This window comes from Acomys minous (genome assembly GCF_964271855.1).
Source record: "Acomys minous genome assembly, chromosome: 9".
NCBI classification, from domain to species: domain Eukaryota; kingdom Metazoa; phylum Chordata; class Mammalia; order Rodentia; family Muridae; genus Acomys; species Acomys minous.
Genome location: NC_140490.1, coordinates 51,222,142 through 51,237,435, shown reverse-complemented (window position 1 = coordinate 51,237,435; position 15,294 = coordinate 51,222,142). Strand labels below are relative to the sequence as shown.

Below are 15,294 nucleotides of genomic sequence, written 5' to 3'. Positions count from 1 at the left end.
TCAAACTGGGTTGTCAGGCTTAGTGACAAGCAGGTTTATCCACTGAACCATCTCAGCAGCCCTAATTTATTTTTTTAAATATTTATTTACTTATTATTTATACATACTCTGCCCGCATGTGTGCCTGCCCACCAGAAGAAGGCACCAGATCTCACTGTAGATGGGTTGTGAGCCAGCATGTGGTTGCTGGGAATTGAACTCAAGATCTTTGGAAGAACAGATAGTGCTCTTAACCTCTGAGCCATCTCTCCAGCCCCCCCCCTAATTTATTTTTAAACCAGTGAGTGCCCTTCAAAGGTCCTAAATTTGCCAGAGCACAGTGGCACATACCTGTAATCCTGTCATTCAAAGACTGTGAGGAAAGGAGGCATACCGTGAGGTCTAGTCAGCCTAGGCTACATAGCAAGACTTTCTCAGAACAAAAGTTTCTAAACGTATTCTGCTATGAGGTAAATGGCATAGAACTCTGTTAGAGACTGCTACCCTTGGGGAAGTCTTGGCTTTTAGGATGTTTCCTTTTTGTCCCATGCAGACAGCTGGTCCATTATAAAGTTGCCATTGTTGGTGAGAACTAAAAAGTAGAAACGGAAGTCTGATTCCTCAAATCAGAAATCTGATAAGCGCGCTTCCTCCACCCCTCCACTGCTCTGAGCACTTCCTCCATCGCTCTGGCCACCTGAGCCGCTGCTGCAAGCAGGCTGCTGCCTCTTGCTTGGGTTTCTGTAAATACTGTTTCCCTCAGAAGCAGTGAGGCATAGGGAGCGAGGATCCCCCAGCTCACATCTGGCTCCCACCTACAGTTGGCCCAGATGCCAGAAGAGCAAAGCCAGCTGATGCCTGGCACTCTTTGTTTGATACTTTTGTTTTTACTGTTGATTGCTTGAGTCTAACCAGCCCAGGGAGACTAAAGGGAAATTTGCGTGATCGGATTATCAAATATCTTCAGCCTTTCCCTCATGGAGAAGCTAATTCAGACCCTGCCTAACCAAATCGAAACAGATTGACCCTCTCTCCATTTCAGAACCTTCCAGAGATGTACTTGTTCTCCCTGCGCTCTGGGCTTCTGTCTTTCTAAATTGGTTTTCTGTGTTTATTATTTAATCTACTTGTGTGGAATTTTGTTGGTCCTGTTCTTACTTAGGAGAGAGTTGTTTCATTTTTTTGTTCTTGGTTTTGGTTTTCTGTTTGTTTCCTGTAGCCCAGGCTGGGCCTTAAACTTGGTATGTGTATATATGGATATATATATATCCAAGGATGACTTTGAACCTCCCAGCCCCCTGCCTCTACCTCCCAGGTGCTGTGACTGCATATGTCACCATACCCTGCAACTACTTAGTTCTTACATAAGACCTCTCAAGAGATATTTGCAAACATCCCCCCAAATATTCGGTTCTAAAACTTAGCTTCTGGCCTTTAAACTGGGAGAGGAGCTAGGAGACTTGGGGAGGCAGAGGCCAGGTTTGGTCCACAGCCCCACCCAGCCCAGCCTCTTAAGCAAGTCCTCTCTTTGTTCAGTAGCCAATGAGGCCCCGTGTGCATCTGAGCACATAATGAACTCTGGGAGTGGGCACCGTGACGATGACATCACCGGCCTTTCCTGGTCTTTCTTCTCAGTTGCCTAGTACGATTGCCTTGGTATCCTCTGCCTGAGAATCCATGACACTGGGTTTGTAAATGGCTTTGAGCTAACATTATGGACACCATAGGTGGTAGTTTATGACCCGCCCCTCTAAGGGGCCTAAGAACCTACTTAGGAGATGAAGGCCCTCACACTGTGTCATCTCTGGCACCCAACATCCACCCTCATGGCTCGGAAGGGGCCTGTAGGTCAGGAGTAAGGTCAGACCCAGTAATGAGAAGGAGGACCAGCCTAAAGCAAGTTGGGACAGCAGGAAAAAGCAGAGGTCTGAACTGTTTGACTGGTGAGCCGAGTCAGGTGTGGCTGGTGGCTTCGTTCCCTAGGGTCTTTCATGACTTCATTTGGAAGCCGAGAGTGGTAGCCTATGTGGTCTCTTAAGTTTCAACATGGCACCCTCAATCTACCTCTGGGACAGACTGCAAGGTTCCCTTCCTTCCCACCCTGCTACAAATATAGCTAGCTGCCTGGGGTCTGCCTTCAAGTTGAGTCTCCAATAGACTGATTAATACTAAGATGTTAATGGCTGTCTAGTTTCCTAGATTTTAATATGGTAATGTACTTTTTTTTTTTAATGCCAGTCTTTGGGTTTCCCGTCTTCTACGTCTTGCAATCTGCTTCCCAATTGGTCTGTGATAGGTTAGTTCATACTGAGATGGTGACGTTATAAGAGGTGTTTAGCTGAGATAGTGTGTGTGTGTGTGTGTGTGTGTGTGTGTGTGTGTGTGTGTGTGTGTTTTAAGGGAAGATCTGGGAAGGAAATAGGTACTGGCATTGTGGAGTCTCTCGTGGCCCGTTCCACAAGAAGAGTGGGTATTTACTGTGCTGCCCATACAAGGTCCTGATCCCCACAGGCAAGCAGGGACACCAAATCATACCCCTGGGGGGTGTCACTCATGGTCCTAAGTCCCGCTCTGACTTTGCTACTGTTTTGTTGCCAGAAAAGTCGCTGCCACCTTGGTTACAACTGGCTATGTCTGTTGCTGACATCCTAGGGTGGCAAGAGGGGAAAGTAGGGGGGTCAGTCATGTACTCCCCACCTCAATTTCTATGCACTGAAATTTCATTAAGAAATTTCGCCCTATACTGAGAGCTTTAGAAGCCACAGCAGAATTATCGTGGTGTGCCACTTCAACAAAATAACAGAGCTGCAGAACCCACCATGACAAAATGAGAACGCAGGTATCCCACGCAAGCTTAATGGGTACTGTGCCCAAATGAACAAATGAACCCATCCTTTACTTTTGCTGATGCTCTCCTAACCCCCCATGGCCGAGGACCTTGCACCTTAAGTGACACTAGTTGGCGTTCATGGTATTTTTCACATCAGATGGTACCATGTTGATGACTGTGCCTTCACAGAGACCAAGGAACCCTTCCAAGGCCCAGAAGGTAAATGTTCTGCTTCTGCCCATTCAGTTAGCTCAGACAGGGAAAAAAAAAAAAGGCCCAAATCCTCTCGTCCTTCCTCCTATTCCCTTCCGGGGACCCTCACTATGGCTCTTCAACCTCAGGCAAGCCAGGTGCCTGTATATTAATCCAGGAACGCTTGGTCTCTGAAGTGTGATCCTAAGACACCGCTTCCAAATCCAAACGAAGGCAAATATAGTCCACACTCTGGCCTCACACATGTTTCTGTGGACTTCTGGGAAGACTTAAAGAAGTAATGGGATCAGGGCTTGTGCACGGTGAGAGTTCTGAAGTGAGTACAAACAGCCTTTTCAGGTTGCAGCTGCCTCTGCCCCATGTCATTCCCGCAGCAGGCCGAGGCGTGTCCTCTCTCCTGCCCTATGGGGCTCTGGGCTCTAGGGCCATCCTCAATGAGGCCCTTTTAGTCTCTTAGAGGTTCTAAGGGGCCTGAGGTGTACACCTTCCTCAAAGAAGGTGTCCTTGATTCTCCCCAAAGGTTTGTCACTGCCAACAGTGTTCCCACATTTCTTAAAGACACCTCCTTGGCTTCTAGTCACATTGCTCATCCCAGCATCCCTACCTGGGCCCCAGCCCCTGGAGACATCCAAAGAACAATAATGGAAAACAAAAAGTTAGTCAGCGTGCTCCCAGCTCCCTGGCCACTCCCCCACCCACTGCCTGTCCCCACCTCCAATCTGAAAGGCTGCAGGAAGATGGAGACAGCCCTCACACAGAAGCACAGCTAGGGAATGGGCCCTGAGTGCTTGGGCTAGAGCTTGTGAAGGTCAGAGGTTACAGCCGGGGTGTGAGTGCCGCCGTGCACTGTCATCAGGGGCATCTTCCGTATATTTTCAGCTCGGAATGAACAAGAGGAACAGGAGGAGAAGCGGGAAATCAAGAGAAGGCTGACTCGCAAGGTAAGACAGTTGGCCAGGCCCAAAGCTGCTCAGCCTCGCTTGGCTTCCAGCAGCCTTGAGGACTCTGAGGCGCTCTGGCCCACTGTACTCAGACTCGCTAACACTTTTCTTGGGGAACAATGATCAACTCAGCCATGACTCGGTTCCAGGGAATCCGACTCTTTAGATATCTGTGGGTACCAGAAACACTCATGATATACAGACATATCTGCAAACAAAGCACCCACATGCAGAAAAATAAATGAGTAAAAAAAAAAAACACGTTAAAAATAGATTTGTGTATTTTAACCTTACCATACCACTGGAAGCTCATTATAAAAATTAGTAGTTCCACAAAACAAAAGATTCCCAGGCATAGAGGTGCACACCTTTAATCCCAGCACTTGGGAGGCAGAAGCAGGTGAGTTTTGTGAGTTCGAGGCCAGCCTGGTCTACAGGGTGAGCTCCAGGTCAGCCAGAGATACATAGAGAGACCCTACCTCAAAAAAAAAAAAAAACAACAACAACAACAACAATAATTCAATATGAACATGATGGCTCACGCCTGTAATCTCAACACTCAGAAGAAGGCTGAGATCACCTCAAGTTCAAGGCACCAAAACAAACAAACAAAAATGTTTGAAATAGTAGCTTAAATATAATGCTGTCTTTTGCTATGGTCATAGGACATCATGATTTTTCTTCATTCTTCCATTACTACCTGTTGAATTTTAAGAACTATTTGACTTTCTTCTGCCAAGTTCAATTGGAATTATTGGATCAGAAAAATACCAACAGTGCCGATCCATTTAGTGAAGATGCTTGAAAAAAAAAAACACTTAAAACTCATACAGCTGGAATTTTGCTACATTTTTCACCCCCCAAATAGAGGATATTGCCATGCTGTATAGACTCACAGATCTTCCGAAACATGAGTGGCCTCTTGAGGGGAAAAAAAAAGCCTTGAATAATAAACTTGGAACTATTCTTGGGCTCTTTTGAAAGTTTAATTAATTGATGGTACACAGGATATAATGCTCCCTCCATGGCCTGAAGTGTTTTCAATCAGCCCCCTGCAGTGGCCATCTTGAAAAGGGGGTACTCAGTCTAAAAGACGGTGAAGAGCCCCATTAAAATTAATTCTAAAGATGTTCATTAGTGACTTTCTCTCCCCGGAAACATTACATGCAGGACGTGATTATTCAGAGGTCCTGAGAGGCCACGCCACTTATTCAGAAGGCAATTTGTGTTTCTCAACACTCTCTCTCCCAAAAGCCACCTCAAACACTGGTAGCAAGCCAAATGCCAAACTAATTCAAGGAAATAAGATAAACAAGGGCCTGGATGGCAAGGTGGCTGGCTGGCACAGTAGCTGGTTGGCATCACACCAAGGGGGACAAAAACAGGAGCTGAGTGGCCTGGCTTTGGTTTCCACCAACCCCCAGTCTTTGATGGAAAAATGCATTCACTAATGAGACTAGGTGGGGGGTGGGGGCGCCGGGGGTGGGGGTGATAGATTCATTTGTTCTCAGTGTGTCCTTGAAATGACAGCAAATGAAAAGGAGACAAACCCCTCATTTCTGATACGGAAAATCAAAGACGGTTAGAAAACAGTTCAAATACAGTTTCTCATCAAGTTCATTGGAACTGACAGCTGAAACCCCTGGATTTTCTAAAAATGTAAGATCGCTTGCTAAAAGGTGGTAATGGGAAATTACTTAGACATCAGCTGGGCACGATGGCCCATGCCTCTTCTCCCCGCACTCTGGAAATTGGAGGCAAGGGCATTGCTGTGAGTTTGAGGCCAGCCTGGGGTACAATAACAAGTTCCAGACCAACCTGGGTGGGCAGCATAGTAAGATCCTGTCTCGGAGAAAGAAAGAAAGAAAGAAAGAAAGAAAGAAAGAAAGAAAGAAAGAAAGGGAAAAGAGGGAGGAAAGGGGGGAAGGAATGAAGGAAGAAAGGAAGAAGAAAAAGAGAAAGAGAGGAAGGAAGGATTGTGTAGACATCGATCCAGTTCTTATCTCTTAAGAAAAGATCTTATGGGGCTGGAGAGATGGCTCAGTGGTTAAGAGCACTGCCTGCTCTTCCAAAGGACCCAGGTTCAATTCCCAGCACCCACATGGCAGCTCACAAGATCTGTAACGCCAAGATCTGACACCCTCACACCAACACACACAAATTAAAAAAATTAAATAAAAGTTTTTTTAAAAAAAAGTTGTAGTTGAAGAAACTAAAAATTTAAAAAAAGAAAAGATCTTATGTTCCTACAGACAGAACTTTTACTATAACTGCATAATGCAGGGGTGAAGGAGGCAAGAGTTTGGCTTCCTACACCCTGTCCCACAGGATGATGACACTAGCAGCCTTACCCACAAACAGCCCCTAGATTTTGCAGTTACCGTCACTGTCTCCCCCAACACACCCCCACCTCACCCTGCCCTCCCCACCCCCACCCCCTAGCCAGGGGAATGGCCTTGCAATCTTAATTCCAGCATTTCCAGTCCCCTGAGGCTTCCATGGGAAGTTAAAATAGTGACTTTGAGAGCAGGAATGAATGTTCTGGAAGGAGACTGAAGGATGTGGAAGCTGGAAGTTGCTTTCATATTTCTCTGGGTCTGCGTGCGGAGCACTGTGGTGCCCACCAGCAGGTGGGAAATACACAGCCTACCCTGGCTCTGGGCAAGTGCTTTTCCCTTGAGCCTTTATCATACCAAAAACCAGATGCCAGAGCTGGTGACTGTTTATAGCCTCAGCCCTCAGTTTTTCCTTAATAAAATTCTATTGAATTTTAATATACTAGTGAAAAAATAAAAAATAAAACCCAGGGGCTGGTGTTGATACCAACAGACCAAATCATTTTCTGTAACTAAATTGGAAACATAAAAATTATATGCTAAAAATAAATGCCTGTCTCCCCTCTCAAAAATAAAAAATAGAATTGAGACTTGGAGATGTAGCTCAGTGACAGAGCGCTCATCTCCCGTGTGCAGGGCCCTGGAATCCATCCCCACCACAAACCCCAAGAAAGGGCAGCTCACTGATTGAGAGCGTACATGTACACATGAGGGGAGGAAGAAAAGGGGTGTATACTTGGGTTGGGTTTCTGTGGAATTTGGGTTTCAATTCATTGGCTCTGGTTTTTTGTTTTGTTTTGTTTTTCAAGTTTTTGGCTACACACGATACTGCTGGCACAGACGAACACAAAGGGCACTCCTTCTTATCCCAGTCTAACCTCCTCAGATAACCGATTGTCTCCTCAGTACCTGGGCAGGACCTCCGGGTTGGGGCATGAGGGCTAGGTACACAGCTTCTGAGACCACGCCCATCGAAGAGAGCTCTGGAAGTCTGGCTAGTGTCGGGGCCACATTCCACTCAAGACCCCCACAAGATGACAATCTGTGCTGTCCCCTCCCAGAACATGAGCACAGTATCATGTTGATTTGATTTAAAGTGATAGCGGCGTAGCATTGGGGCAAGAAAAGCAACACACACACACACACACACACACACACACACACACACACACAGGTCCCTGAGCTCTTTTGTCACTGAGACTTCTGTTCTCTCAGATTCTACTGTTAGACAAGCAACTGCTGCGATCCAGGTCCAGTTTATTTATTCAGTTACTTTTTTGAGGTGGAGTCAGGGGAGTGGGGGCAGATAGACTCTCTCTAGGGTAGCACAAACTAGCCCTGAATTCACCATGCAGCCAGGCTGGCCTCGGACTCCACATCCTCTTACCTTAGCCTCCTGGGTACTGAGATTGAAGGTATGAAACACTAAACTCAGCTAGTGCAGTCTGTGGTTTCCAGGAAGATAAATTCAAAAGTCACGGCTTAGGAACCTTGCCCGGGTTGTAGCAAACATCAAAAATTGAGATATTGGGATTGAGGAACACAAACTAGAGAGTGACTGTTTATCTGGTGTGAATATGGCAAAAATTAAATTCTATCAGCTCTCATATTTCTTTTTTTTTTTTAAGATTTATTTATTATTATGTGTACAGTGCTGTGCCTGCAGGTATACGTGCAAGCCAGAAGAGGGCATTAGATTACATTATAGATGGTTGTGAGCCACCATGTGCTTGCTGGGAATTGAACTCAGCACCTCTGGAAGAGCTGACAGTGCTCTTAACCTCTGAGCCATCTCTCCAGCCCCAGCTCTCATATTTCAAAGAGAACATTTTGATGCCAGAATGACTGCCATTTTAATATCTAGCAATCTTGGCCACACAGCATAAGAAACTATTTTTCCCCATGATTAGGAACAAGGATGCCAGAGTGTCCATCCCTCAGACAACCCCTGGTACCTCAGGACAGACTTTAAAAAAATGCTACCAGGGTCTAGGCATGGGCCAGTTCCATCATCACTAGGCCTCTGACCCTTGGAGCAGCCATTAGGCCTGCTCAGCTCTACCCTTGCTCTCCCCTACCAGGCTCCTCTCTGTTTAATGGCACCAGGATGTCATCTCACTGTACCATGGTAGCAGCACGCTGGAACATTCCAGCTCCAGCCAAGGGCATCAGGCAGATAGCTGCATGGCAGTCAACACAGCCAGAGTAATTTGGATTTGTTGTTTGTTTTATAGGCCAGAGCCATAAGACTTTATCCGACTGCCTCTTCTATTAATAGCAGTCAACAGTCTAGGGCTCCAAGGAAAATTTGTTTTTAAATAACGCTGGTTGAACAAGCGTTGACAGTGTTGTAAAGGGAGCGATTGGGTTGCTCCAGGAGAAATAAGCCTGTGACAGGGAAAGATAATAGAAATGTCAGCTTTGTGTTGTTAAAGGACAGAGGAAGGGTGCTCAGGGAGAATACCAGGAGATGGCTAAATAAATGTGACTTCATTCCTTCCTCTTCACAAAACTTCTTCTCCGTGGCACAAGTGCAGCCTTGCTCAGTCTGCAGTGGCTTACTAACCTTACAATTGACCTTCTGGAAGAAACTAAAAACTCCTAAATCAACATATCCCATCCCCTCAGACTCCAGAGGCTGCTACCATTTGCAAGTGCTTTTCTGTGTACCTAAAACACCCAGGCATATATGCATCTGTAGACACACGTGGGCATGTGCACACACACACACACATACACACAATGTGTGTCACAAACCCATTCTGCAGAGCACACAAAATTTAAGACAGAGACGTATGCTCACCAATCCAAGTTTAGACAGAATCATTGCTTAAGGCGCCTGCCTCTCCCTGGGTGAAGGACAGAGAAAATCCACGGCAGGCACTCATGGCTACACCGATAGCCAGACTTCCTAGCAGGCCAAGACAGCAGCACGATAATAAAGAACAGGCTATTGTCACCGTACAAGCCTGAGAAGTTGAATGGGACAATAAAGCTATCAGAATCCCAGAGCTCCGGGTTCTTCTCCCTGCTCCACCTGTATAACATGTCAGTTGTCTTCCTGGACTCATTTTCCACACCTACAAATTCCCACATGGAACCCGAGGTCTAAAGCCCTCTGTTGACTGGGTCCCACCTTTCTCCCTCCCTGCAGCTCAGTCAAAGGCCCACTGTGGAAGAACTCCGGGAGAGGAAGATCCTCATCCGCTTCAGTGACTACGTGGAGGTGGCAGATGCCCAGGACTATGACCGCAGGGCAGACAAGCCATGGACTCGCCTCACCGCTGCTGACAAAGTAAGCAGAGGGGGTGAGAAGGGGGGAGGTGAGCAGGCGTTATATAAGGAGAGCAGGAGCCCTGCCTCAGCCCCACCCCTAAAGTGCTGCATCCTTAATGATGCTCGCTCCTCACTGCACTCCAGGTGACCGGTGGGGTGGGGGGGTGGGGGGGACTTCTCTTTCTGCTCTTCACTTGGAGAGCACAAAACAGACACGATACTGTGCCCACTTCCCAGGAAGAGGAAGGACGGTATCCTGGTCCATTTGCTGCTTCCGTAGCAGAACATTTGAGGCTTCGTGATTTTATACAGGAAGGTTATTTAACGCTTCTGGACTCCAGAAAGCCGGAGGTCAAGCAGCCTCATCTAGTGAGAACTCCACTGTTGCTCCATAATGGGGCATAAGTCAGGGAGATGAACACACGCCAGGCAGAGAACATAGGAAGTAGACTTACTTCTGTAAGGGCCGCTCCTCCTTTAACTGATCCCATCCCCTGATAAAGGCATTGTCTCCTCTTAACAACCAGTTCCCCTGACAAGGGCCCCACCACCACTCAGGAGAGTAACACTGAGAAATAGAGTTCTGACACAAGATCCTTCAGTTCACCCCAGAGCATGCTGGGAGACTATGCCACTGGACTAGGTACAGAGCCCTTCTCAACATGAGCCTACAGGTTTATCACTGGCTCTATATATCAAGACACCTCCCCGGGCCCCAGATAGGATAATTGCAAAGGGGAGGTGAAGTCAAACTCACTACCTGTGCCATCTGTAACCCCAAGGGAGGCATGGGGTGCAGGGACCTCATAAAATATGACCAGCTCCATTAGACCCTCATGATATCTCCAAAGAAGGGAGGTTCTGGAGGGTTCTAAAGAATACGCCAGGTGACTTTTTTTCCCCCTCCCTGTAGACAAAATTTTTGTATCCACTATATAGTTGTTTGGAAGAACAAAAGTGTTGTTAGACATGTCAAACAGGGAGGCCAGCCCACCTCTTCAGCGTGCTGACCAGCTACTCTCCCTCCAGGCTGCCATTCGAAAGGAACTTAACGAGTTTAAAAGCACCGAAATGGAAGTCCACGAGTTAAGTAGACACTTAACAAGGTTAGTATTGATGGGGTCCGGCTTGTGTGTTCCACCACGATGTTACTTTATTTTGTTTTAGACACAGCTGACTTAGTTCTCTCACTACATAGCCCAGACAGGCTAGGAACGTACAGCAATCCTCCTGCCTCAGCCTCCTGAGTGCTAGCTAGCTTTGCAGGTGTGTACTGGCACACTCAGCTCTGTCAGTATTTACTTTCAAGCAAATAGTCTTTTGTCCTGGGTTACCAAGTTACTTTGTGGGTGAGATGGGACAGAGGTCAGCATCAAGTTCTGCCTTTAAGTTGATAAAACAAGAGCAGGGAGGCTGTGTATGGTGGCATACGCTGTTAGTCCCAGCATTAGGGAGGCAGAGGCAGATGGATCTCAGTTGAGTTTGAGACCAGCCTGGTCTACATAGGGAGTCACAGGCCAATGAGGGCTCCAGAGTGAGACTCTGTATCATAACAAAAACAAACAACAAAAAAAAATGGTTTGGAAAACAAAACCTTAGGCAACGGATGTTAAAATGTTAAGCAGCCAGGAAAAAAAAAACACCCTCAGCTTTTTAATTAACTCAAATGAGAACTAAGTGTTGGGCAACCCCAAAGAGAGTTTTTATAAAAACTGAAGCTGGGGAGGGAAGTATATTGCCAACATATATAGTCAGCAGAGGCCAAACCTGGGCAGAACTCCAAAATACCACACAGGACCACGAAAGAGCGTGCTGTGCTGTGCTCTTCTGCCACACGGTCCTGACGGATATCGCTTGGGGAAAATGAGACACAGAAAGAATTAGCAGCGTAAGGATGTGTGCATGGCTAGTTAGTAACTAAGCTGCTGGCTTTTCTAATCTCTCCTCTGGAGAGCAGGTGGGAAAGCAGGCCTTACCAATGTACCTACCGCCTGACTCAGGCACACAGTTAGGACCGCCATCTTGGCTGCCCTGCAGAAGTCCTGGTGGAACCTCCAAAGACTCCACATTAAACTTTCTCAGGTCCATAGGTCTGTGGTGTTCAAGTATGTGGGGTGCCCTTCCATGTTTGTGTCATGGGTGGGAGGTCACACAGGCGTGCGGCTGTCACAGCCAAGCTATCTCGGGATGGGAAGATGCTGTTGTGGGAATCTGGGCCTCAGCCTTGATGGAGTTCCTTCTTTTCCAGGTTTCATCGACCTTAACAGTGGGATTACTCTTGAGTGCTCTGCTGTCTTCAAAACATAAATTTATAAGAACCATAAGTGCTGGCATTTGTCCACTTCCCTGTTACGATGTAAATCTGAACTGCCTTTTTTTAAAAAAAAAAAATAATATGAAAGAGACAAAAGAAAAAAAGAAGAAGACGACGAAACAAAAGGAACCACAATCAGGACTCTGTGCAGGAACACCATGGTGACCACTCCTTGGAGCTGCTGGCACCATTTCTGCTATGGAAAGGTGTCCAAGCCCCCAGCAGGGACCTGCCTGAGGACTGTCCAGGGGCTGCCTCATCCCCTTCATCCAGACCCAGCAGGCACCACATTGGTTCAGTCTTTGGTGAACCTCTTCCTCACAAGGGACAGTTGCCTGAGTCCAAAGAAGCCAAGGGCAGTAGGTTTAGCAAGGGAGTGGCTAGATGAAAGTCATAGTCCAGCTGGCCTTCTAGACTTGGTTAGACACACAGGCTCCAGATGGGGCTTCTACCTTGGGGGCCCTTGAGAGGGGGAGAGATGCTGGAAAGGGGGATGACCTATCACAGTCCCCCCACCCCTCCCTCCCTCCCTCTCTCTCTCTCTCTCTCTCTCTCTCTCTCTCTCTCTCTCTCTCTCTCTCTCCTGTGGAGCCTAGGCTGGCACTTTGATGGGAAGCATGTGTGCTGTGGCCATACATAGGAGGCTAGAACTGAGCATCTACTTTGACCTCCTGCCAAACACTGGCTGCCTGCTCAGTTCATATTCACTGACCAGCTTATGTTTGGACAGCCCAGGGCTTTGGGTGATCCACGCATAAATGCCATTGCTAAGGTTCCCTTCGGTATTCATGAGTATAAGCTGACCAGGGGCTGGCATCAGAAACTCCATGGCCCACATTTTTTCTTTGGCCTTGTACCACACCTGGGACAGTGATGATGTAGCTTGGCAGCTAATAGCTTCTGAGTATCAATGCATGGAGACCAGCGCGGGGGACCAGTGTCCCACTGCCTCTCCAGAGCCTGCCTCTCCAGAGCCTTCTACTCTTCTGGCTTTGCACTGAAGAGTCTCTGCAGAGAACTCCATCTCAGCAAGGCTAGCCCTAGGCAAAACTTTGCCAGCCATGACTGTCTGTGTTCTCTCTCTCTCTCTCTCTCTCCCTCCCTCCCTCCCTCCCCCCTCCCCCTCTCTTTAGGATTGTGCCTCCAGCTGCCCTATTGACAGGGTCCCCAAGGGTTGGGTGTGCACTGAGGGAAGGACACCCCAGACCCTAAGGAGGTCTTCTGCAGCACTGTTTTCCTTCCTAACCCAGCTCACAAACCCTTGGGTGCTGAGCTTTCAGAGTTACCATGGCTTCTCTAAGTGATGGCTTACTCCGCAACGCACCTGGGATTTAGGAAGATGCCTGCTGGCCAGCCTAGCTAACCACAAAAGAGTTAGTTAGCTGTCCTCTTGTCAAACCAGTTGGGATCAGGTTACTCATAGCACCCCTCAGTGAGTACAAGTCTCTGGAGCATGGAGGGCCCCATGGCCAGTTGCTAACCCACGAACCAGAGTTAAAAGAAAAGCTTAGATCAGCCCCTACAGCAGCCCACACAGCTCCTGCTCTCCTGGCACTGTCTGGATGGGGCACACACCTCTGGCCAGTCCAAAAACACCACCATCACTGGGTCTTTCTGTTACTATTACTTGAATGTCCAGAGAGGTATTCAGGGAAAATGTGGCAGGAACTTTAGCGTGGCTGTAAACACAGTCTTCCCGGAATGCTTACTGACTTTTGAATGTGCACATGGTAGGAGGAAAGATGCAGAAATCTTTCCTTGAACTTCCCTAGGGTGGAGGGTAGGCACATGTCCGGGGTGGAGGGCCCTGCCCAGCCGGGCCTGAGGTCTGCACTTCCTCTAAGCAGCAGCTGCGCTTCAGGCTGCTGTGGTGGCCTAGCTGGATGGGCCTTCCCCAGCCAGGAAGAGTCCTAAGGAACTCCTCCCACAAAGGCCCATGGCTTCCCTGCTGGCCACGGTTCTAGGGCCCTTCTGATTGCCTGGGAACAAATGTCCCAATTCATCAATCTCCCCGCTGCCAGCCAGCAGCCTCCAGTGTTCCCTTCAGCGTGCCCAGGGTTGCCCTTCTCTTTGTACACGGAAGAAACTGGACAGAATGTCCACATCACTTCCTGCACGGTACCCTTTGGCCAAAGTCACTTGCTCAGAGTTAGGGGTGCACCTCGCATGATCCTGAAAGGTCACCTCCTTTGGGGATCAGCTATTTCAAGGCCAGGCTCAGCAACCTCCCCAGCTGTCGGAATGGCACCTGCACTCTCCTTCTGAAAACCTGCAGTCTTTGGTGAGCTGAACCATGTTCCCCCCCCCCCCACTTTGTTCGGACAACTGAAGTGGTTCGAATTGTTTCCGAAGGTGACAGCTTGACATTAATTAGGGGGTAGTAAAAGGCAAGCTGGATGGCTTAAAACATCCCTTTCTGAGAAAGCTGCAGTTTTCAAGTGAGTTCATCTTCAGCCTGTACATTTTCACCTGAGCACTGTGGAGTTCGGGTTAGCAAGGAAGGAGAAAAGGACACTCATCAGACCTTACGTTTTTCTCTCAAAATGAGGCATTGCTGAACCCTTTCCCAGCTCCACTTTCCTGACAGAAGAGCCTGCCACTGACAAACTGGCTTTCCCAAAATCCCGGTCACTTCATTCGCTAGATGCCCTCCAAGCCCTGCCAGGTTTTAAGAACGTGAGCCTTTCTGCCAGATAGAGAAACCAAACCACGCAATGGTCAGTGTGAGGAGACGCTCCGGGTTTCTTTTCTCCTGCTTATATGAACATGTGTTTGTACTTTTGGAATGAGCATCGTGGTGTGTCGCTTCTATGAATGGGATCCCAGGCTCTCCCTGTGCACAGCCAGTGGGCAGGGGTCACCTCTGATGACTTCTTCCTCCCATGAGTCTGTTCCTCCCCCAAGCAGGTTGCTTTCTCCAGTTGCTTCCTGGTGTCTGTATATAGTTCGTCTTTGTATAGGAGTGAGTGAGTGTGGTGACCGTCGATGCCGTGCCCTCCCGGGCTCTAACTTAACAGATGACGGCTGTATGAGGAAGATGCTGTACATAAAATATAAATTAAACTGGATCTCTGTGGCCTAGGTTTTGTACATACAGAAACTGCATGGTATTTAAATTATTGTTTCTCTCTGATGATGTATGCAGTTTCTTTAAAAACAAACCAAAAAAAAAAAGTTTAAAAAAACAAAAACAAAAAACCAGCTTTGACTGATGTGTTGTTTTATCACCTGCCAGTAGGAGCCACCAAAAATAGTTGGGCTGGGGAAGGGTTGGCAAAGGGGAAGGGAAGGAGGTCACCAGTTACTGGAGAGACCAGCAAGCTCATGTTCCTGGCAGCATTCGGGCATGGGGGCAGCATTGCTGCACATAGATGAACTTTCTAGAACGTTTGTAGCCTCCACCAT

General features: G+C 47.8%; 1 protein-coding gene across 8 annotated transcripts in view; it reads left to right on the top strand.

Annotated features, from left to right (window-relative positions):
* Positions 1 to 14,965, top strand: part of PHACTR1 (phosphatase and actin regulator 1) — a 461,758-nt gene extending 446,793 nt beyond the window's left edge. For all 8 annotated transcript variants that reach the window (XM_084794583.1, XM_084794584.1, XM_084794581.1 and 5 more), the window contains 4 exons: positions 3,902 to 3,963; positions 9,454 to 9,594; positions 10,605 to 10,681; positions 11,824 to 14,965. In XM_084794583.1, coding sequence (XP_084650709.1) covers positions 3,902 to 3,963; positions 9,454 to 9,594; positions 10,605 to 10,681; positions 11,824 to 11,839 — 296 coding nt within the window. In that variant the 3' untranslated portion in view covers positions 11,840 to 14,965. The remainder of the gene's footprint in view (positions 1 to 3,901; positions 3,964 to 9,453; positions 9,595 to 10,604; positions 10,682 to 11,823) is intronic.
* Positions 14,966 to 15,294: the final 329 nt, after the last annotated feature.